At 34.6% G+C, this 23325-nt stretch overlaps 2 protein-coding genes across 2 annotated transcripts; both read left to right on the plus strand.

Annotated features, from left to right (window-relative positions):
* Window positions 1-4796: 4796 nt before the first annotated feature.
* LOC127810634 (uncharacterized) lies at window positions 4797-5560 on the plus strand. The gene is made up of 2 exons (XM_052350205.1): window positions 4797-5001; window positions 5180-5560. Exons 1-2 carry the CDS (start codon window positions 4912-4914, stop codon window positions 5432-5434), a joined length of 345 nt encoding a protein of 114 aa, XP_052206165.1. The 5' UTR covers window positions 4797-4911; the 3' UTR covers window positions 5435-5560.
* Window positions 5561-14914: 9354 nt separating this feature from the next.
* LOC127809840 (serine/arginine-rich SC35-like splicing factor SCL30) lies at window positions 14915-22992 on the plus strand. The gene is made up of 9 exons (XM_052348972.1): window positions 14915-15078; window positions 16101-16267; window positions 16390-16467; window positions 20511-20675; window positions 20763-20800; window positions 21502-21580; window positions 21664-21849; window positions 22412-22547; window positions 22692-22992. Exons 2-8 carry the CDS (start codon window positions 16110-16112, stop codon window positions 22533-22535), a joined length of 828 nt encoding a protein of 275 aa, XP_052204932.1. The 5' UTR covers window positions 14915-15078; window positions 16101-16109; the 3' UTR covers window positions 22536-22547; window positions 22692-22992.
* The last annotated feature ends 333 nt before the right edge of the window (window positions 22993-23325 follow it).

Consider the following 23325-nt stretch of genomic DNA (forward strand, 5'->3'; position numbering starts at 1 on the left):
ATCTGTTACATCAACGGGTGCACATATCTCTCAAATTGGATTCGAGTCATAAATAAAATTACAACCAATCAATCAAATCAAAATATAATTATTAAAATTAAAACGTTTGAAATAGAGTGCAAAAATGCAAAAAATATTTTTTTTTTCTGCTATTAGCCCTAAAAATAAAGGAAAAGGAGAACCTACGTCTTTACGATGGCCGGACAGTCACGGCTCATGTCTTGCCATCGCAGGACGTGGGTTTCTTACTTCCGATGATGCGTTGTCGACGGTCGTGACTTCACAGTCCATAGCCGACGGCCGTGGCTTGATGGTTTCTCCTTGGCCGTCCGTCCCTGTTACGCTCGTCGTCGGCAACCGAAAGGCCGAATGTCTGGCCAAGGGGTTTTCGTCCTCGCCATGGCAGATCTAGCGGACCGATTGGCCACGGCCTCATGGCTTCACCGTCAGTTTAAGAATCGTCGTCACCATTGTTGTCGTGTTTTCTGGGTCGACCACGAATCCGGGATCGCTTTGCTGCCACAGACATGATGAGTGTCGATGGGGCTTACGCCGTCGGCCTCTGGTCTGAGCCATGGACTAGGATTTGTTACTCGCCATGGCTGTCGGCCTTGGGCTTCTCGACGGATCTTGCTCTTGTCATGGTCGAGTGGCTCGCCGGCGATTGAAGGTCGAAGGCCAACCATTAAAGGAGTAAGCCGGCGGCTCGATGAAAAAAAAAAAACAGAGAAGATGAAAAGGCGGCGGCGGCGGATATTCGGTTTAAAGAAGGAAAACCCTAGAAAGGATGAAGATGATGGGTTCTTCAAACAGGTGGGTCGAGTCGGGTCAACCTGACCCATTAAAGATCTTGGATCGGCCCATTAAGGTGGTTTGGACCCGGTTGCAGCAACAGGATCCAACCAGATAAACGCGGATCCGAATCGGATAATTCCTACCCGGATCTATGATTACAGATCCATAATCAGATCCTTTTAAAAATATATATAATTATGGAATATATATATAATAAATGAAATAAAATATTTAAAATTTATATTAAGATTAAATTTTTAGTCATTGCCAAATTTTTAAAGGGAATAAATTTTAAATTATAAATTATTTTCAATATTTCATAAACATTATGTTTGATGATGATTTATGCATGATACTTGTTTGGTAAATTGAACTTTGTATTATAAGATAAATTGGGGTTAGCCCAAGATTAATTATTTATTTTTATAATTGTCAAACATGAACGTAATAATTAATATATTTTATTAATTTTATTTTGCATATTTAAATATAGTAAATAGATCTAATAAGTATATATTTAAATTTAATTATCAATTATTGTTTTATTTTTTTTTTTAGATTACGTTCCATTACTGGCTTCCTCAGTCATCCCGTTCCTAGAGCTACACTGAGGAGATAAATCGAGGGATATGCCCAAGTAAGCAGGGTGGTAGGCATTGGCACCACTAATGTCACTCCCAAGATTATTTCTCAGAAAAAAGCATTTTGCTTCCCTCAGGAATCGAACTCACACTGAAAACCCCCTGACAAGCTTTCAACCTACCCCTTTACCACTTGACTATATCCCTAAGGGCTAATTACTGTTTTCATTTGTATATCTTAGTATCACCCAAATGAGAACTTTAATGTATCTCGTGATAAACATCTAAATCTAAAATCATATAAAATTTTCAAAGCATTAATGTATTAGTATTTTAATTTAATTTACAGTATTTGTACTTGTTTTAATGCATTCGCACGCATCATCTATTTCATTTTTTAACGAATTAAATTTCTTCTATTGAAATGAACAAATTCATTTTCACTTAAGTGTTATGAATCTTGACTTAGCACTCCAAACTGAGAAACCAAAATATATCATTAATGAAAGTATCAATTATCATAGGGATTTCTATAAAGGATGAGAGAGATCAAATAGACTGTGCATGATATTTATGCAAATGAATAATTATTGCAAATAACGTAAAGTTCAGCTCTTCTCGAAACTAAAAATGCTAAGGAACTTATGAAATTTGTGAAAAAACGTTCCCAGACTGCCAATAAATCTATTGAAAAATCAAATTCTACAATTTATAAGATTTATTATCAATCTCAATTATTCCACAATCTATGAGATTGATTATAATCAATCTTAATTGTTAGAATTTATTAATTAATATAAATTAGTAATTTATGTAATTAATTTCTTTCTTCAATATATATAAACTTTTAAGGTTAAATAAACACTTAACAAATATATCATCAAAATATAAACGATCATCTTCTTTAAATCTCGATTTTTTCTTTTTCTTTTGAAGTACTGACTTCACCTAAAACACGTTTAAATATATGTGGCAAGTATTTAGTAAGGGTTAAGAAAACATTTTTATACATGATTATGTAATAAGTATGAATATTTTTCATAACATTTTGGTAATATGGAAGATAACATTTACAACATTACCAAGTTGATCAACTGGGTGTAAATCAATGGTTCACTTGACATCTTAGTAACCTATGGAGGGTAACATCTACGGCATTACCAAGTTGACCAACTGGGTGCAATTCAATGGTTCACCCATGGAAAATGATACATCACTCCTCGTGGCACCATGTCAACTCTATGGTCATAGTAATACACATACAAAGAAAATAATTAATTTCTTTCATATGCAAATTTTCAATAATCATAGGTCTATGCATTCAATGTTTTGATACACATATAATCAACAACAAAATTTATCATGCGTTTTATTTCTCTCTTCTAAAGGTGCAATACCATCCATTACTTCTTATTCATAACCTTCAATGTGACCCTAATTTCCCATATTGAGAGGTCAACTTAAATTTGAAAAATTATTTCTTCTTTTGAAACCTCCCAATTTGGTGAAATTAACCACATTTTATTTAAATTGATATTACATTTAGAGGTAAAAGAGTGGTATAAGAAAGGGGTTTGGTTGCATCCTCCCTTTTTAAATGAATTTTTTTTTAATCATACTAGATGTACATCATTTTTGTATATCTTAGACTACATAAAAGGGTATTATGATCAAAATATCCCTTGCTTTCATACGCCTCTATGCGCCTCATGAAGGATTTTTTTGTCATTCATACACCTTTGTGTAGTCTAAAATGTACACAAATGTATACTAATAACATTTTTCAATTTTTTTATATTATACAACTACTCATTCAACCCTTCTCTCCCAACTTAATTTGATCGTACATAATCCACTAAGTTAAATTAATCTCTTAATTCACACCGATATCAATTAAATTTTATTTTGAGTTGTATTTAGTTCATGTAAATTAATTATTATGAGATAAATTCATTCAAAATTTTAAAAAAGAAAATATTCTTGGGTGTCACGCAGACGGTTTGATTGTTATTTAAATAAATATTTCTTAAGATTTAAATATATTTTTATTTTAAATGTATACTTTTATTAAATATAATAAATAAAGATTATTTTTCATTTAATTTTATGAATCTTATAATGAGGCTAAGAAGCCACTAACAATTTTACAGTAGATGACGTGACATGGGCTTTGTTGGAACAAGTTGGAAGATTTGTTTACGGTAAAGAATATGTTTGATTGAAAGTATGAATTTATATAGAAAGAAAATAAGTTTTAAATAATTAAATTATCTAGAAATAATTTGTATAAAAATTATCAATTAAGGGTGTTTAATTGACTTAATATTTTATTTAAAAATTATTATATTTTTAAAATTTTTAATATTTAATTATCATTATTTTCTATAGAATTAATGTGCAACGTGACCCCCCCAAAAAATAAAACTCACCTCCTTCTCCTTGCCTCACCCCATCTCTCTATCTCTCTCGAATTTCACTCAAATCAAATACACCTATCTTCACCCCTTCTCATCAAGCTTCGTCGCTAGCTACGCTCCTCCTCCTCACGATCGTCGGCTTTGCTGTTCTTTTTCACGATCATTAGCCGCATTTTTCTTTCTTTGCCAAATCGAGTCTTCGACGCATATAGTAGAGAGTGGGAAAACAATTTACCTAAAAAATGAAAAAACAATTTTTCAGCCAATCAAACACCTCAATTTTAGTCAAAAGTGACATCACATGACCAAAAGTAGGAAAACAATTGGCCTGAAAAATTTAGTCAATCAAACACCTCAAAAGTTAGAATTTAGGTAGAAAATGGCCATTTTTCATGAAAATATTTTTCAGTTAAATTTCAATTTTGGGTGTTTGATTGACAACTTTTTCTAGGGAATTTGTTTTTCACCCAAATATAAAAATGTCATATTTTTCTCAAAATCAAGGAAAAACAATTCTTAAGAGATTGATTTTAATTTTCTTTGAAAGTTAGAATTTATTTTCTTCTCACCTTGTGCAATCAAACACATCCTTAAATTCTATTAATTTTTTTGAAACCCTTTTTGACATTAATTTTTTACTCAAAATTATATTTACATATCAGAAATAAATCACTATAATGTCGTAATTAAATTTAAATAATTAGACATAATTTTATTTTTATTATAAATTTATTAAAAATAATCGAGCTTGCCTTTTAAATAGAGAAAAGCAACGCTAATTATTGATAAGGGCCCACCCATTGAAGGAAAAGGCCAAAGGCTGACTCACAAACAGGGGTGATTGGAATCTTCAAACAGGGGTGGTTGTAAAATCGCTTTTAAAATTACAATGGAATTCGAACCAATTGGTTTCATCGATTCTTGTTATATTTTAAAGTATATACTTGTTATAACAAAGAATGGTCATTAAGAATGGTTGTTATATATAAGGTTCTAGCTGATCTCCACCTTCCACAACGTCAGAACCCAGCGGGAGCATCGCCGCGGCGGCCACTGATCAGCCTCCTAGAATTGCTTCGCCGGCCGCGTCGCCGTCCAAGGCATCTGGAGCCCGAGTTATGAAGTTTTATCTGCGTGGGGTCGCCTACTTAGTCCAAAAAGAGAACAACGTCAGGGAAACAACACAGAGAAAAAAAGAGAGACATAAGGTAGGTCTTTCATTATTATGGTGTGTTCTAAAAGAGAATAGTATGTTGAAGAAGTCCTCTAGGCGTGTGTGTGATCTCTAAAATATATAAAAGGTATAAATGTATTGGGATGGTTGGATCCATGTCTGATGTTTATGGACCTTTCTTGTGATAATCGTTATTGTTAACGAATGGATAGCGACGACGACGACGAAAGGAGATGAAAGGGGTGATGATGGAGGCGACGAATGAAGATGGAGGCGATAGAGATGGGGTTGGAGGCGACAATCGCGATGTAAGTGACATTAGAGGCGACGATCACGATGGAGATGGAGTCAGCGATGGCAATGAGGTGGCGACGGTGACGGATGGAAATGGAAGAGGTGACAGAAGGAGATGGAGGCAACAACGATGGAGTTGGCGACGGCTATCATGGAGGAGATGGAAGTGGTGACGAGAAAGAGATGGGGAAGGTAGAGAGTTTTGTAATGTTTTATAATAGTTGAAAATATAATAGATGTTAAAATTATAAAATACTTGCCCAATTAAATAAGTTATGGACAACGTTTTGAGAAAAGTTGTGAGAGCTTCTCTAAAACACTGTCAAAAAGTATTTTAGTAAATTTGCTAGAGGATTCATCGAGTTTGGCAGAAAATTTTTAGTGGATTGTTTCAAAATCTTTAGTGAGAAACTAAGGGAGTGGATTAGACTTGATTTAAGTCGTTAACTATAAATCGCATGTATCCCTCTATTGCTTTTATTCCTTGTTTTATTTATTGTGCTAAGCAATCCCTCGTTCATCCTTATTTGTATTAAAATATTATTTTTAAGCAAAGAGCAATTCAAATTCAATCAAAATTTTAAAATAACTCAATTCACCACCTCTTAGGGTTGTTGTGTTATTGCTATACAAATATGTCAATGTTGTAATTAAATTTAAATAATTATATATATTTTTATTATTATAAATTAATTAAAAATAATTAAACTTATCTTTTAAAGCAACGCTAATTGATAATTTATGTATCGAGAAGGGCCCACCGATTGAAGGAAAGCCCAAAGGCTGACCCACAAACAGGGGTTATTGGAAACTTCAAACAGGTGATTGTAAAATCACTTTTAAAATTATTATGGAATTCGAACAAATTGGTTTCATCGATTCTTGTTATATTTGAAGTATCCTTGTTATAACAAAGAATGGTCGTTAAGATTAAGAACAGTCGCTAAGAATGGTTGTTAGGCAGGTTCTGGCTCATCTCCACCTTCCACAATATCAGAATCAGTGAGAGCATGGGCAGCTCAATTGATCAAGAAAGGGGCCAAAAGTATCTTTTGTGCTAAATTTTGGATCAAAATCGAGGATCGAGTCTCGCAAGCGGCAGTGTGGGAGTACCTCTCTCCAAAATGAGGGAGACTCCTTGTGCGCGGTGAGCCCGGGTCTAGCCACTGCGTCCGACTGAGTCACCATGATTAACCTCCCCCTACGTCCTATCGGGCCGGGTGTGGGGGCACCCGGAGTGAACGATTTCACCTTTTGGACCAAGAACCCAATGGGAGCATCGGGGCGGCGACCACTGATCAGCCTCCCAGAATTGCTTCGCCAGCCAAAGCATCTCGACCCCGAGTTGTGAAGTATTCTCTAATTAATACGTGGGGTCAACAACTTCGAGAGCCGAGTTGTGAAGTATTCTCTAATGCGTGGGGCAGCAACGTCGGGAAACAACACTGAGAACTTATGTTGCATAGAAATATTTCATAGGAATCATTTTTTTGTTCTCGAAACGTTTTTTATTATTGTTTTGAACTCTATTTATGTCTTCTTTTTTTTTAGAAAAATGTTCATTTTCATTTTTTCGTTTCTTATTGGAATCGTTTTTCATTTTCGTTTTCGTGCAATATAGCAAAGGACAAAAAAAAAAAAGACATAAGATAGGTTTTTCATTATTATGGAGTTGTTCTAAAAGAGAATAGTATGTTGAATAAGTCGCCTCATAGTGTATGATTTCTAGAATATATAAAAGGTATATATATATATTGGGATGGATAGATCAATGTCTGATGTCTCCAGACCTTTATTGTGGTAGTTGTTATTATTAATGGAGAATCATTTGGATATGATTACAATCAAACTGAGTAAAGTTGAGCTTCGTTGATTTCAGCTTTGGCAATTGAGTCAACTTTTAGACTTGAGCCTTAAAGGTTGGCGCAAAACTCGTGTAAGAATTATATTGTGTTTCACGTTATAATTAATATAAAATATATCTTATTAGAAAAATTAATAATAATTATGTGATATATTACAATATAATTAATATAAATATTTTATCAGATATTATGGTATTTATCTTATAAAATAATTAAATTCAATATCAGATATAATTATGTTAATTTGATGAAATAATCAAATGATTTAATAAGATAGATTAATTATTTTATAATTCTATTTAGTTTAGAAGATGTGGATGATAACTCATAAAGAGTCTTGATAGAAAACTACTTTTACTATTATAAATAGGGGTGAGCAACTGTTCGAATTAACCGAATTAATCGAACCGAATCGATCAATTGATCGGTTCGGTTCGGTTATTCTTAATAACCGGTTCGGTTCGGTTATTAATTTATAAAAAAAAAACGGCTAATTCGGTTAACCGAACCGCACGCAGCAGCGCCCTCACCCCCTCCCCCCCCCCAATGCACGAACTCCCAGACCTCTCTCCCTCACTCTCTCTGCAACCCCCCTTAATCTTTTCTACCCCTGCCAGAACCCCCCTCCCCCCAAGAAACCCACCCCCCTTTTATCTGTTATGCGGCTTCTGCCTTACCAGACATCCAGCCCTCCCAAGAAACCCCCCATCCACTCTCTCTCTCTCTCCCCTCCTTCCTCTTTCGGCCCTTCCTTCCCCTTCTCTGGTTCTCCCATTATCCCCCTTTTGCGGCGACAACTGGCCCACCGCCACACCCCCCACCACCTCTCTTTTTCTTTGCCCTCCTTTCCCCTTCAGCCGTCTTATTTCCCTTCCCCTTCTATTTTTCATCACTTCATCACAAATTCTCTAGCGCGACGGCGGAGATAGCTGCCGTCATTCTCTCCGATGAAGACACCGACGCCGTGGACTCCAGCCACTCCACCTCAGCCCTTCGTCAGGTAAATTCTCCCATTTTTTTTTTGTATATTTTTCACTATAAAATTAATTTTAAGATCTATAAAAAATTAGCCTTTGAATCAACCTTATTTTTTAATATATGAGACATCGTTATTGTGGGAATCTGATAATCGGTTTCGATCATCGGAATTGCCAGTCGGCAGGGACAGTGGTCGGTTAAATCGGTTTCGGTTAGTTCGGTTAGTTGGGTTTTGTCGGTCGGTTCGATTTGGTTACTCTCTTTCAAACGGTTCAGTTCGGTTACTCTATTTCAAACGGTTCAGTTCGATTAAGAATTTTCAGGGGGTTCGGTTCGGTTATAACCGAATGCTCACCCCTAATTATAAATAAAAGGTTTGGTCATATCTCAGTCCAACACATAAGAGCAATTATAGTTATATTTTATATTCATCGTTACGGTTAAGGTTAAGGGGGACAAATCAAATTCAAGTGTTTCCATCTTCAACTGTCAATCCTTTTTATGACTTAATTTTTTATGGACCCAGATACGCATTTATTTAATCGTATTATGTGATTTACACAAGTTTTTCGATTCATGGGCATGATGTGCAATTATATGTTATGATTGTACGTGCAATATTATAGCTTACATGTGGTATCAACACTTCGTTTTTTGAAAGTAGTGTATTTTTCATATAAATTTGTTTAATTTTTGTATTTGCATAAACTAACCTTATACATAAAAATAAGGGCTAATAACAACAAAAAAAATAAACCTTATCGCATTTTTGCAATCTAATCCAAGCATTGTAATTTTGACAATTGTATCCCAATTTGATTGATTGGTTACAATTTTATGCATAACCAAAATTCGATTCTAGAGGCATGTGTGCCCCCTTGACATGGCACGTCACTTACCATTTTAAAATATTTTGAATAGATCCAACGTTAACACATGTGAAAAAAAATATAATATTAAATATATATGTTATATATATATATACACACACAAAATATGGTGGGCATGCAATGGTGAGAACGACGGCAACAGCGACGGGCTAGAGGCAACGATCGATCTAGAAGCTGGTGCAGCTAAAGACTCGGTCAAAAACTATCTCCGATTTGGAAGCTAGTGTGCCTGTTTCCAAATCACCATTAGCCTCAATCCTTCTCCTCCATTGAACCAATGCAGGCCAACAAATAAATAGACATTGATATCAATGTAATGTGTATATATCAATTTACACTACCGAAAAGAAATGAGAGGAAAGGACACGATCAAAGTAGTTGATGGAGAGGTACGTCGTTATCGGTCGAAACTCAAAGTGTGCATGCACCTAAATTCAATATTGTCAACACACAAATATATATACATATATAAATATATAATGAAATGAAAATACTTTGAGGATCCAACTGATGGAGTCTTAGCACACGGTGAGATCAATTTAGAGATGGCTACAACTGGGAAAATAGTCGAGGCGGGCCACGTGGTGGAGCTTCGACTCGACGAGGAAAGCGATGACGCTATTATCAGGCGACAAAAAGTGAAGGAAAAAGGGGAAGGAATGGGGATCGGAGCCGAAATCATCAAAACAGTGCAAGCTAGTTCCCGTACTGAGTCTTCAGTTGCACTAGCTTCTAGATTGGCCTCCATCAGTGTCTCTAACTTCCAAATCAACTACCGTTTCTAGCATAAATAAAAATAAAAAATATAGAAGACCTTTTGCAAATATAATTTTTAATATAAAAATTATAAAAAATAGTTATTTAACTTAAAAATAAACAAAAATTCTATATTGCACTCAAACAAACACAAACATAAATTCTATCATCCATGAACCATGATTTACTAATTATAAATAAATTTTAAATTTTAAAAAAAGAAAATAATCAAACATAACATGTTTTTGTCTCTAATCTCTTCATATTACAGAAATGCATTTTTGATATTTTTTTTAATATTACAAAATAATCTTGAAAAATTTTAAAATTACAAAAATGGTCCAAAAATATTTTTTTGGGTGTTTCTTGTTGTTTTGGAATAAAAAAACATTTCAAAAAGGCCAAAACAGCACTCCCCAAATGTTTTCGTGTATTATAACATGTATATATATATATATATACATATATATATAGTGTTCTTTGTGTTATGTATACGTAATAAAAAATAAAATATTTTAAATAAAAATTTATTAGGTAATAATTAAGTTTTAGTTTTATTTTTTAAATTAAAAATATAAATGAATATTTTAGAAATTCATTTTATTAACATCACTTCATAGCACAAAAATGTCTTCTGTACATGTATAATAATATAGTAATCACCTTTATGCCTTTAACAAACCCTAAAAAAATGTCATACTTATCAAATATGAGATTTGATTTGAATTTTTAAATTTATTGAGGTTTAATAAATTTTAAAGTATTTTAATAAATTTTAATATTTTGTGACTAATTTTAAATATTTAACAATAGAAAAGAGACTGCTCTCAGCTGCTCTGTTGACACGTGGCACCAATCTTATTTTGACATGTGGCACTCAAGTTCACCACACCAGAATTTTTAAATATATTTTTATATTTTAATTATTTAAATATAAGAAATAAAAATTCCCTTCATAATCCTGTGTAGTTGGTACGAGGATAGAGGAAATATAATTCCTTTATATTTTAAATTTATCATCTATGTAAAAATGGTAAACAAAATATATTTTAATTAAATACGGTCCGTTGAGATTTAAATATATTTTATATTTTGTATTTTGACTACATCTTTTATTTAAATATATTTTTATTCAAATATATTAAATAAAATATATTTTAATGAAATAATAGATTATCTATTACGTAAATAATGATTGTATCTCCTAGGAGTATGTCTCTTATTTAAATATAATCAAGATTTAGATATTTCTTAGTAACTTCGAAATATTAAAAAAATTCAAATAAATATTCATTTAGTACGTTCGATAGTTATAATATAATTTTTATTTTTTAAATAAAATTTTAAACAAAAATAATATTTGATGTTGTTGTGTCCAAGAAACCGGACTTAAACCCAAGATATGTCTGAGAGAAAAAAAGTTCAAAAATGAAAATTAGAGAGACCTTGTCCCCGAGAGCTAGACCCTATTGAAAGCCTTTCTTGGGTTCAAGAATGCGTCAAATCTATATCCGATATCTCTAACTAAATTCAAATTAGATAAGTTGAAATATGTGGATGTTCCTCCACTTATCAATTTCGACCTCTATAAATATGAGGTGATTCCTCCAATCAAGGTAAAATAAAAACTCTACCGAGATTACAATTTTCCTTTTTTTTTTACACTCCTCCATGAAAATTAACTTAACCATTAAAGGGCTCACATAAGAGACACCCCACGCCCTGACCATTTCTTCTTTCGTAGGTCTCTTGAAGACTAGAAGTTCAATACAAATACTTTCACGTAGATACAATTTTTTTTTATGTATCTAGACAACAACATATATAATGGTAAATAGGGTATTTATAAATTAGTTTTTATCACAAGTTATAAATTTTAATCTTATTAATATAATTTTTTGTAAAATAAAAATTAGTATGTTGGGGATCTTCAAAGTTTGACAGAATTAAAAAAGTTATTAGCACCAAAAAGCCAAATTTTTTAAGTTTTGATAATTTTATCCAATGCTTTCAATTTTGGCAAGAATAGCTCAATTTCTGAAATTAGTTCCAATTTTGGCAAATGTTTAAATCAATTTTGACCGGTGTATGGATTTGCTTTTGTTTGATTATTTTCTAAAGAAAAATACTTTCTTTCCTCTCTTCTGCCATGGTCTCCTCCTCTTTTCTCTGCCATGATTGTTTTTTTGCCTTGCCTCGTCGCTGCCCAATGCCACCTTACCTCGTCACCTCCTCTTTATTTTGCACGAATTAGTTAACACACACACACAACAACAACATACACACACAACTACATATATATATATATACACACGGCAACACATATATACACACACACAACAAAATATATAATGGTTGGCGGCAACAAGGGGGTGATAGACGGAAGATCGAGCGGCAGTAGGGGCTAACGGCGGCATTGCCTAGAGGGAGAGAGAGAATGAGAAGGTGAAAGAGACGATGAAATCTGATCTGAATTCCGATTGGACTTCATTGAAGATCAGACTAATAAAGGCTGAAAAAGTCCTATTGGAGAAATCCGATAATAAAGGCCGTAGAAGTCCGATAATGAAGGCCGGAGAAGTTCAATCGAAAAAGTCCGATCGGAGAAGTCCGATAATAAAGGTTGTAGAAGTCCGATAATGAAAGCTGTAAAAGTCCGATAGTGAAAGCCGTAGAAGTCCGATAATGAAGGTTGTAGAAGTCCGATCAGAAAAGTTCGATAATGATTAGAGAATTCGGATCGGACTTCTCCAATGAAAGGTCGTTGAACTTCATAATCAATCTCGCTCTTTCACCCTCTCTTTCCCTCTCGCCAGCGTCGTTGTCACCCCTTACCGCCGCTCAATTAGCCATTCGTTGCCCCCAGTCATCGACCACTGTATATGTTGTTGTGTGTGTGTATATATATATGTTGTTGTGTGTGTATATGTTTATATATATAAATGTTGCTATGTGTAAACATTTTTGTATGTGTGTGTGTATAAATATATGTTGTTGTATGTGTGTTAATCAATTCATGCAAAATAGAAAAAAGGTGACGAGATAATTAGGCGACCCTGGGCGGCAACAAGGCAAGGTGAGAAGTGGCCATGATAGATGAGAGATGAGGCAACCATGGCAGAAAAATGAAGAGAGAGCATTTTTCTTTAGAAAATAATGAAAAAAAATAAAAAATAAATTAAATGCCAAGTGGAATGCCACCTAGGCAAAGTCATACGCCGGTCAAAATTGATTTCGCCATTGGCTAAAATTACAACTAATTTCAAAAATTGAGCTCTTCTTGCCAAAATTAAAAGTATTAGATAAAAACATCAAAACTCAAAAATATTTGACTTTTTGATGCTAATAGCCCAATTTAAAAAATGGTAACATGGGCTTGCTTATTCACATTATATCAACTTCATAACGTGGCTAACCATTATAGTTAGCTAATTAGACGTATGATATGTAGACAAAATGCTTACATGGAAGAATTTGGTCATATGATGTACCCACATGTTGTATAATAAATTCTCACCTCAGTAATCATTTTTTTGGGGAGGGCGGTTACCCAAATATGTGTTAATGTCGGTGGAGTCATCACTAGTCTCCTCTTCTTGGAAGTTTTATCCTAACACTTTTCATTCCACTCAAATTTAACTTCTTTTTGTGTGAGTCGAATTAATGACAATGCAATTTTAGAGAATCATTTCGCAAATATCTGATAACACTCGGTCAACCCCAAGAAGGTCCTTATTCATATTGCATTCTTAGGCCGCTCTTACTCTATGATTGCTCTTTGATGCTCACTTTTCCTATCAACCTTTACCCTTCTTTATTGGTCTCCTCTTTCTCTTGCCTATTGTTATATGTGCAAACCATTTCTACCTACAAGTTCGTCTACACTTAGCACATGTGTTTTTAAACATATGGGTTTGCCAACAAGATATAAGAGCTATCACACACATATTCATAGAGAATATATAATATAAAGTCAAAATGAATAGATATGTCATTAAACCGAATCCTTAGATCATTACACACTTGAAATCAAATGGGTTACAAAACTTAACTTTTCTCTTATTCTTAAGCTACATACCGTGTTATTAAGAATATGGCTGGCATTTCTTACGTACCGCTTTTAATAATCCTTAATTCTTTTTTCATTCCTCATTTATATATAATGAAGCACCTGTAAATTCCTATGCCTTCTTGAAAACATATCTCCTCTGTGCTTTCTTGTCGTGGATTTATTAATCCTCTAATTACAAAGTTAATTCAAGCCAAAAGTAGCCACCAACCATTGTGGACCTCCTTGATCATGATAGACGACTTCTTCAATTCAGTCTAAGAGCTTTCAACACTCTCATTTATCCTTACAAAAACTCAATCTCCTAATTACATTCATTAAATTAATAGTAAATAGTGTATGCATCATATACAACAAATCAAAATGAATTAGTATCTATCCCTCTAAGATTGAAATTAATATTTTCAAAAAGAATTCACTTAGGAAGTAAAGAATTAAGTCTAACTAGACCCTCTTTGGGTTGACTCCATAAATCTTAAACAAAGAATATAGAGTGAAAATATTACGTTTCAATATAAAAGGCAAGTAATAGAAATAAGACTAAACACTTTAGACTAATATTATGTCTAGTTTGAATAAGTAATACTAGTGAGTGGATGAATTTATATTGCCAAATTTTCGACATCACTTCATTAATAATGCTTATTGTTCACATAACATGTTTGATTATCTTCGAATAATCTTGACAAAATATAATTTAATTAATTAAAACAATTAAATCTTATAAATTAAATTATTAAAAAAATATAACCCAAGATGAAATGTGGGCTATAAATCAATAAATAATAGAAGATACTTAGACTTGGGTTTTAATTTAAAAACAAGGATTTAAATTGGCTTGGGCTATCCAAGTTGGGCATAATTTAATCAAGTAAATGTGGGCTAGGCAAAATTTCTTTCAAACTTAGGATTATTTAAATCAATCAAATTTGGGCTTTTGGCTCCAAGGATTTAATTTACAGATTTGGATTTTTGAAATAGCCCAAATTGAGCTTGGGCCAAATCTAACCCACTGGCTCACCTGCTATAGGGCCCATTGATTAAAAAATATGAAGAAAAAAAAGCATTGTCCAAGGGAAAACGAATCGGGCCGACCCGCTCCAACGGAACAATTGGTTTGGGGTCTCGCTTCTTCGTCTTCTTCTTCCTCTAGGGTTTATAAACCCCATCAGTGGAGGCCTTGCTCTCAATTGGAAAGGTTAAGCATCTCACCAGATCTAAAGGACTTCTCTTCGCTCTCTCTTCTTCTCGATCTACAGGTAATCAATCCATTCATACATATCTGTTCCAAATCACAATAAATTCTCATTTTGTTCTCTCTCTCTCTCTCTCTCTTAATTGTTATCTGAATACAAATTTCTTTCTGTGGCTTCGCTTTCTTTTACTTCCAACCCCCTCCCCTAAAAATTCTTCGTGTTGGTGTTTATAGATCTTGAATCTCTTCTTTTGCCTAAAGGCGAGGAGAAAAACAGCTACGCTGGTACAATTGATTTTGGTGACCAAGCGCGTAGCCATTCGGCCTTCAATTTTTGTGGTTTTTTTGGTAGCAAAACTAGGAGGGATTTGTTTTAGTGTGTCGCGTGGCTCGAATTGAACAAGTTTTTGTTGAGATTGGTATATGCGTGGTTGCTGGATTTGCTATTTTGTCTTTCCCTGTTCTGCTTTCAGTTTCTGCTCTTTTTTGGTAACCAAAGGGGCCGACCTCCGGATTTTCTTTGCATGTGTCTGGGGGCGTTGTAGGGTAGTATGGGACTAACTGTTCGAGTTTTTCTTGAGAGGTGGTTCTAATATTTGATGAAAGGATCCAAAACTTTTCTTACATAAGACTGGGGCATAAATCCTGATTGTTTGGCCCTTTGACGCACTTTTCTCAGTTATTTCATATGTACGTAAAATTTTGACCTTTTTACAACTGTCGAGGCGTTCATGTTTGGCTTTTTTACGGTTTTCAAAACGATCTTATGGACAATGGCAAGAAACTATTATTCTTAATATCTGGGTTCAATTTTATTATTCTAGCGTTGCCTTTATTCTTCAATTCTGAAATGTAGGTGTGTAAATTTCTTTGGTACTTTTGCCCAGTCAACATTGTTCGTTATAATCCTTGAGTTATTGTATTTCTAGCTTTGGTGAAAACATGATCATACCAGCTGTACTGGTGGATATAAATGTGAATTACCTTTTCTGATTCTTTTTCCAATCAATTCCAATGTTGTCATTCTGGGTTCTCTTGCCTTGGTTTGTGTTTTATTAGATTTACATGATTATGACTCTGTTTTAGGTCTAAGTCATGCGGAGATACAGTCCACCTTACTACAGTCCACCAAGGAGAGGTTATGGAGGCCGACCAAGAAGTCCCCCTCGGAGGGGATATGGGAATGGTTATGGGAGAGGCAAGGAACATGGTCATGGTAGCCTTTTAGTTCGAAATATTCCTCTGAACTGCAGGTAACTCTTTTTGTGACAATGAGGTGTGTCCACTAGGCTTTTGTTCTAAAACCTATGGCTTGGAATGTTGTACTTTCTGATTCCCTTTATTGTCTGCATGTAAATCATTATTGGTTTTCCAGACCAGAAGAACTTCGAGCTCCATTTGAACGATTTGGACTGGTCAGGGATGTATATATTCCGAAGGATTATTACACAGGGTGAGTTATTTCCACCACTAATGGGGTGCAGTCCCTTGTGTTCTGCCTTGTTGCTTCTGCTAAACTAATATTTTGTTACTTCAGATCTCTTTTTTTCTTTTTTTTTGTGGGAAAAATCAGAGTTTGTCCTAAAACTACTGGTTTTGTAAAAACTATTTAGAAAACTACTGCAGCTTTGGAAATATTTGGAAATCTACTCTTCTCGGATGCCACATCAGCACCCTAAAGAGAGAGCTGAATCAATGAAACAACTGAAAAGAGAGAGTGAGTGGAAGCATTACCTGCTGAATAAATCAGCTTTCGTGATTGGCATGTAAAATGGGTCATTAAGATCCACTGAATGAAAGATTGAATGGGTCCCACTGACCTTTTTAGAAAGATATAAAATTGTAAAACTTCTCAAATCATAAAATTTTTGGTTATGTAATTTTGTTGTATAGCATTTTGTGAAAAAAAAACAAAAACGAAAAATAACTTGTTATATTGTACCTTAGGCATGTTTTTCAAGTAAAAATTTTATTTGACAAAAAATTCTATATGTTAAAACAATTTCCTAATTTTTCTGCAATAAATAATCTAATTATAATTATAATATAATTAATAAACACTAATAATTTTATTAAGAAAGTGAATTATTTTATGAATCTTTATAGATGGTAATAATATATAATAACATAATATAATATATTACTAATTATATGATATTAGTTGCACAAAAATTTTGAAAAACATTTTATAATATAGAATTTTTAGTCAAATATAATTTTTTTACTTGAAGAACATGTCAAAAGTACAAAATAACAAGTTATTTTTTTGTTTTTGTTTTTCCACAAAATATTTTACAAAAAAATGATGTAAATTAATACTTTATAATTACAGAAATTTTATACTTGTATATTTTTCAAAAAAAAAAATCAGTGGGACCCACTGAATTTTTCATTCAGTGGGTCATAGTACATGCCAATCATGAGCGGGTCATGCTTTCACTCACACTATTCTTTCTCTAGCTTCTATCATCAAGTCAGCTTGCTCTCTCATTATATGCTGAGGTGGCATATGAGAAGAGTAGATTTTCAAAGCTGCAGTAGTTTTCCAAATAGCTCATAAAAAACCAGTAGTTTGAGGATAAACTCAAAAAATCATAGGAATGGTTTTAGTTTTACTTGTCTTATCATATGAAGGAAAGCAAGTTGGATCAGACGTCAGAACTTTGCTATTGAGCTTGGGTTGGTTGAACTTTTCTTTTCTTGATTTTGAATTTGACCTTAGGTTGCCTTCGAACTTTGGTTTGTATTTGTGCAGCAAAGCATGGACACTTCTGAGATGGTGTCATGTTGTGTCAGACACCAATGCTAGTTAAATACGAAAAAAAAATTAACTACTTCTTTTAACATTTTGAGATAATAAATAGATGTATCTCTATGTAAGACATGAAGAAAAAAATATCTATTGATGAATCCGTGTATGAGGTGTCCTAGTTTTCTTTAGAGAAAATTACAAAAACCACCCCTAAGGCTTATCATAATTGCAGAGAATACCCCTCACATTTTAGAAATAGCAATAACATAAAATGACTAAACTACCTCTCTCCTCTCTCTTCTCTCCTATTTTCGAGAAAAATGAAAAAGAAAAAAAAAACAGGAACCTGCATTTGCAGGAACGTGAGCAATCAATTTTCGAGGGGAAGGAGAAATCAGAGCAGGAGAAACAAAGAGAAAGAGCAAGCATTTGTGGGGTCCCCACATTGGCAAGAAGACATCATCGTTGACCTTGTAGAAGTCCTTGTTGGTGTCAATGCAACTAGAGAAGACAAAATTAGAGAAGGACAAGAGATTGAAGGGGATGAAAGTGGAGGAATTGATGCACTTTCATCTGTGATTCCAACCGTTTCAGTCTCGTACCTTCTACCATAGCTCATCCAGTGCACCAATTCACTTCTCCTCCAATCACAAGTCACTGTAATTCCGATCACAGCTTCTCGCCAAGCATCGCCAGCTCTGATACCAGAATATCAAGCCTTAGATCTGAGACTTGGCTAATTCTAGAATTATAGAAGGGACATAGGATTTGGAGGGAGAATTTGAAAGGAGGAGAGAGAGAGAGAGAGGAAAAAGAAGTTGGAGGGAAAGAATCAATATTCTCATTCATGATTCCCATCCTCATGCACATGGCCTTTTTATAGGCTTCTTTCCTCGATTGTTATGACATAACCGAATAGGTACAAGCGACTTAAGTTGTAACTGCTTTAGTACAAGAGGCTTATGGATCTTTAGTCTAATTACAATAGTACCCCTAGTGTCGTGACACAGCCTTGGAGAATTCTCTAACAATCCCATTGTCGGCATTGGGGAACAGCGGTGAAGGGAGTGGGTTACGGTAAAGAAGATGGTGGCATCCTAAAGTAAAGAAGAAAGGTTGTAGAGAGGGAGAGAGATTTGAGTGATAGGTCAGAGGGAGAGCCTTGTGGTGGTGAACCTAGCTAGAATGGCAAGAGATGAGGGAAAGAGTTTTGGCAGCCATTGCAGAGCTGAGAGAGAGCTGAAAGAGAGATGCGAGAGGGAATGAAGGGTATTTTGACATATACGTAAATTAACAGCAGGGGGAAAACTACAACATGGTAAGGCTGAGGGTAGTCATATTTTCTCACACATCAAGGGCACCACATGCAATTACTCTAAACCTCTGGGGTACCATGCGTCATTTTCCCTTTTCTTTAATGTAGTTGTATTGCTATGTTGGTGTGTTGTGGTACCATGTCATGTACCTGTGTCTGTCCCTTTTATGCATGTATGTGTTGACTAGTCTTGAGCTTTTTCTCTAATATAATGGGCATTCCTGCCACTACTAATGCAAACTACTGATTAGAAAAGATCTAAAAGCACTCTTGATTCTTTGCTATAACTTATTGGCCTTATCCTTGAAATTTACATCTTTTTTATGACTTATTTTCTTATTGAGTTTCAGAATATGTATTGGATTTATGACTCTCCATTAACTGTTGTGATTCTAGGTAACTGGCTTTTGATTCTTTCATTAGTGTTTTTTTTTTTTTTGGTTTGCCCAAATTTAGGTTCAACAAGCTGATTATTAGCTTGAAAAATGTATATGAATCTATTTAACACTTAAGGTTGCCTTGTAACTCACTTTAAGTTGTGTATGCTGCATATTGTCCATGAAGGTTCTTTCTTTCTCATTCTTAGAGTAATATGCTTTTCATTTGTCATAATAATGACATGAAACAAGCCTCTCCTTGAACTTTTAAAGAAGTTTAATGAAGGGGCAGATGATATGAAGCTGAAGCATATGAGTTGAAAGTGCAATCACTTGGACTTGTCTTGTGATCACTTCATTGTTGTACCTGGTGTACTATTTTTTAAAGTAGGATGCTAAAATGTTAGCTATTCAAAAGTTTCCCAAGTTATACATTGAACTAATTATCAAGGTTTTTATTCTTCTCATTTTATGGTTAGTTATGTTTTGAACTGGTTTGTCAGGGGGTCTGTTGGTTTGAAGTTAAAACAAGCCCAAGCCCCACATTTGATGAAGGCCTATTGTTTAACATTGCTTAACATTATTCGTCCCCAAGGATGTTAATGTCCAATGGAAGAATGTTCCTTTATGAAGAGTAATTATATAATCACACAATCACTAGAAGTTTGATGAAGAAGAAGGTTGGTTGTTGAACTATTGAAGACTGCATGAGAAGATTTTAACTTTGGACACGGTTGATTTCAAGTGCCTGGTATATTTACAAGCATGTGAAGGTTTTTCAAGTCAATTGCATCTTTTGAAGTTGCCTTTCATACTTGATTGTAGAAGAAAAGGTCAGCCGCTAAGCTTGGATTCTAGCTACTTTTGTGTATATTCTGTTTCTACATTGATGAGAAGTGCTCTGAAGGTGGTAGTTATATTTTTAAGAAATGTAAACTGAAGCAATTGTATTGTTGAAGTAATCTGTATGCTATTTTATCCTTCACTTTTTGCATTTTTTCCACTTGCAAACTTATGCTTTTTCCATAAAGGCTTCATTTCCCTCCATGCAGGGAACCTCGTGGCTTTGCATTTGTGGAGTTTGTGGACCCTTATGATGCGGCAGAGGCTCAATATCATATGAATAGGCAGATATTTGCAGGTAGGGAGATTACTGTGGTTGTTGCTGCAGAATCAAGGAAGAGACCTGACGACATGCGCCGGAAAACTAGGGTCAGGTAATATCTGTAGTTTTTGTTTTTAAAATTCTTGTAACTGCATGCGCATCGTTGCTAACATTCATATGGTGTACTGCTACCGTGCAGAGGGCCATCAGGACATGGAGGTCGACGATCTCATTATGGTATGTTCTGGAGATTATGCAGTTAATATGATAGCTTTTTCTGATTTTTCCTTGTAACACCCCTGTGCGTGGAAACAATAACAACTGAGAGAGAGAGAGAACCTAGCAAAACAAAGAAGAAAGAGAAAGATAAAAGACTAAAATGCAGTGAAGATCACTTAAGAAAGAATAAGAAAATAGGAAAACTCTATTTTCCTTTGTTGGAAGGGCCTATTTTCCTTCCTATCTTTGCTACCCCAAAGTAGTTATGCACTTTGTTTGAGTTATAGTTAATGTGATGATAGTCTTGTATCAGTGATAACATTTTTTTAGACAATCCACTTCTTATCTAGTGTGGATGAACACTACCAGTTTTAAGTTCGGAGTTTACTCTCATCTACTCTTCTTGTTGCCTATTAATGTGGGGGATCATTATTGATTCAAATTTAGGGTGAGTTGATTGGCACCCTTTTTGCCTTCTTCCCTTATTGGAAATTTTTAGCACTCTAGAGTAGAGACAGTTCATGAAGGTATTTGAAATGCTTCTTTGACAAGTCCAGTGTGTAAATTTGATTAAGATATAAGTTTCTAAATCCCAAGGAGACTAAAGATGTCTGTTCTTGATAAATTAAACATTAATTTCTAGTGGCACTGTTTCTTGGACGGATTTGTATGGGGAGCTGTGTTTAATTTTGGTTCATTCTGCATTGGATCTGCTCTAGGACGATCTCGTTCTCGCTCAGTATCACGGTCACGTACTCCTCCTTATCCCTCTGGTTCTCAAAATCGTCGTCGTTCAAGGTAATATCACATGATCACAAGCTACTGGTTTGTCTTATTTAAATGCCACTAAAAGGTAAAAGCCTGCATTTTATTGATTTCAGGTCCTATTCTCCTGCTCCAAGACGTCGAGCTGAGTACTCAATTTCGCCAGATGGAAGGCATGTGGAGCATCAAAGATCACCAAGAGAATCACTCAAAGATCGTGATGCTGACCGTGGCCGCAGGACATATTCTCCAGGTTATGAGAATGATGCTGTTCAAAATGAAAACAGAAATCGCTATGATGAGTAAGTGCAAACTATAACTCCACAATTGGTTTACATCTATTGCAATTTGACTTACTCGACTTACTGAAGGATCCTGAATATACTGATGTCTCTGTTTTCTGTATTAAGATCGTGTGACATCATTGACTAAAACACCATGAGTTTTTGTCCTATTGATTCTAGGATTTGCATCAACAAACTCCTCTCCAACACAACACCCCCCCCCCCCCCCCCCCCCCCCCAAAAAAAAAAAAAAAAAAAAAAAAACTCCCCCCCAATAAAAATAAAATAAATAAAGAGCAAAGTTTTTAACTCTTTTTAACCAGTGTTTTTCTCATTTTCCTGGGACTGCAATCAGTGCTGCTCATATGTGGGCATTTATCTGAGGTCAATACTGCAGTTAACTAACATCCAAGTTTGGACCTTGGACTTAATTTAGAAGACAGGGTGATGAAGTATTTATCTGTCCATGGGCCATGGTCAATATTTTAACTTCATTTCTTTATTTGTTGGTTTGAAGTTTTTCTCCCTTCGTTCAACCGGGCATTGTTTTGGTTGTGCATTTATTAAGTCTGTGTTGTAGGAAAGCTGCCTATGACTCTGATGAAGGACGAGCACGCTGGAGGTCTTCCCCCAGACGAGCATCAAGATCACCATCTGGATCTAGATCTAGGTCTGCTGATATATCGCCCAGGCGCAGCAGATAGGTGGAACGCAAGGTAAATTGAGAGACTTTCATTTCCCTTAATTCGTCTATTTTTCATTAATCCAGCTAAGTACAAAAGTATAATTTATGTAACTAACGCACATAGTGGGATAGAGACTTGATATGTTATTTATCTAGTGGGGTATGCTTGGTGCAGATGGGGATTGCAAACCCTGTTGGGATTCTTGCTGGTCAACAGGTAGATGTATAAGTGTTTTGAGTTTGTTCATCAAGTGGTTTGGTTAGTTTGTAATCATCAACTTGGCCCAGCAAAATCATCTTTGTACTAACTACTAAGCAGAAGCTGACTGCTTGAACCACCCCCCCTGTGTCTTTGGTTATTCAAGACATGTGCATGAAACATAGAGCTTGCGGTCTGTTGTTGGGTTTGAATGATTTAGGTATGATGGTAATGGATCATCAACCCTGTTGAATGTTGGAAAATTCTATTTAACTCATGGTTTGGGCAGAATGTTTTGCTGGCAGCTTAAGTAAAAATGAGACTCTCGTTTGGGATGCTTCATATGATCTGAATCATACGAAGTCACGTATTCGTGATAAGAATAATTTTTTTCTAATATGTTTTCGGCAAAGGAAAGCTCGTGTTAGATAAACTTTTTCAAATATGTTTTCAGCATAGGAAAGCTCGTGTTAGATGATTTTGCTTCAAAGATGTCTATTCTATTACGTTATAAAAAAAGGGTTAAATATTTAAGTTGTAAGCTCAAAGTTTATTTAAAAATTTATCGAAAATGAGTTAGTTGTGGTCTATTTTCATCCTTATTTACGAT

Source organism: Diospyros lotus, chromosome 9 (genome assembly GCF_014633365.1).
Source record: "Diospyros lotus cultivar Yz01 chromosome 9, ASM1463336v1, whole genome shotgun sequence".
NCBI classification, from domain to species: Eukaryota; Viridiplantae; Streptophyta; class Magnoliopsida; order Ericales; family Ebenaceae; genus Diospyros; species Diospyros lotus.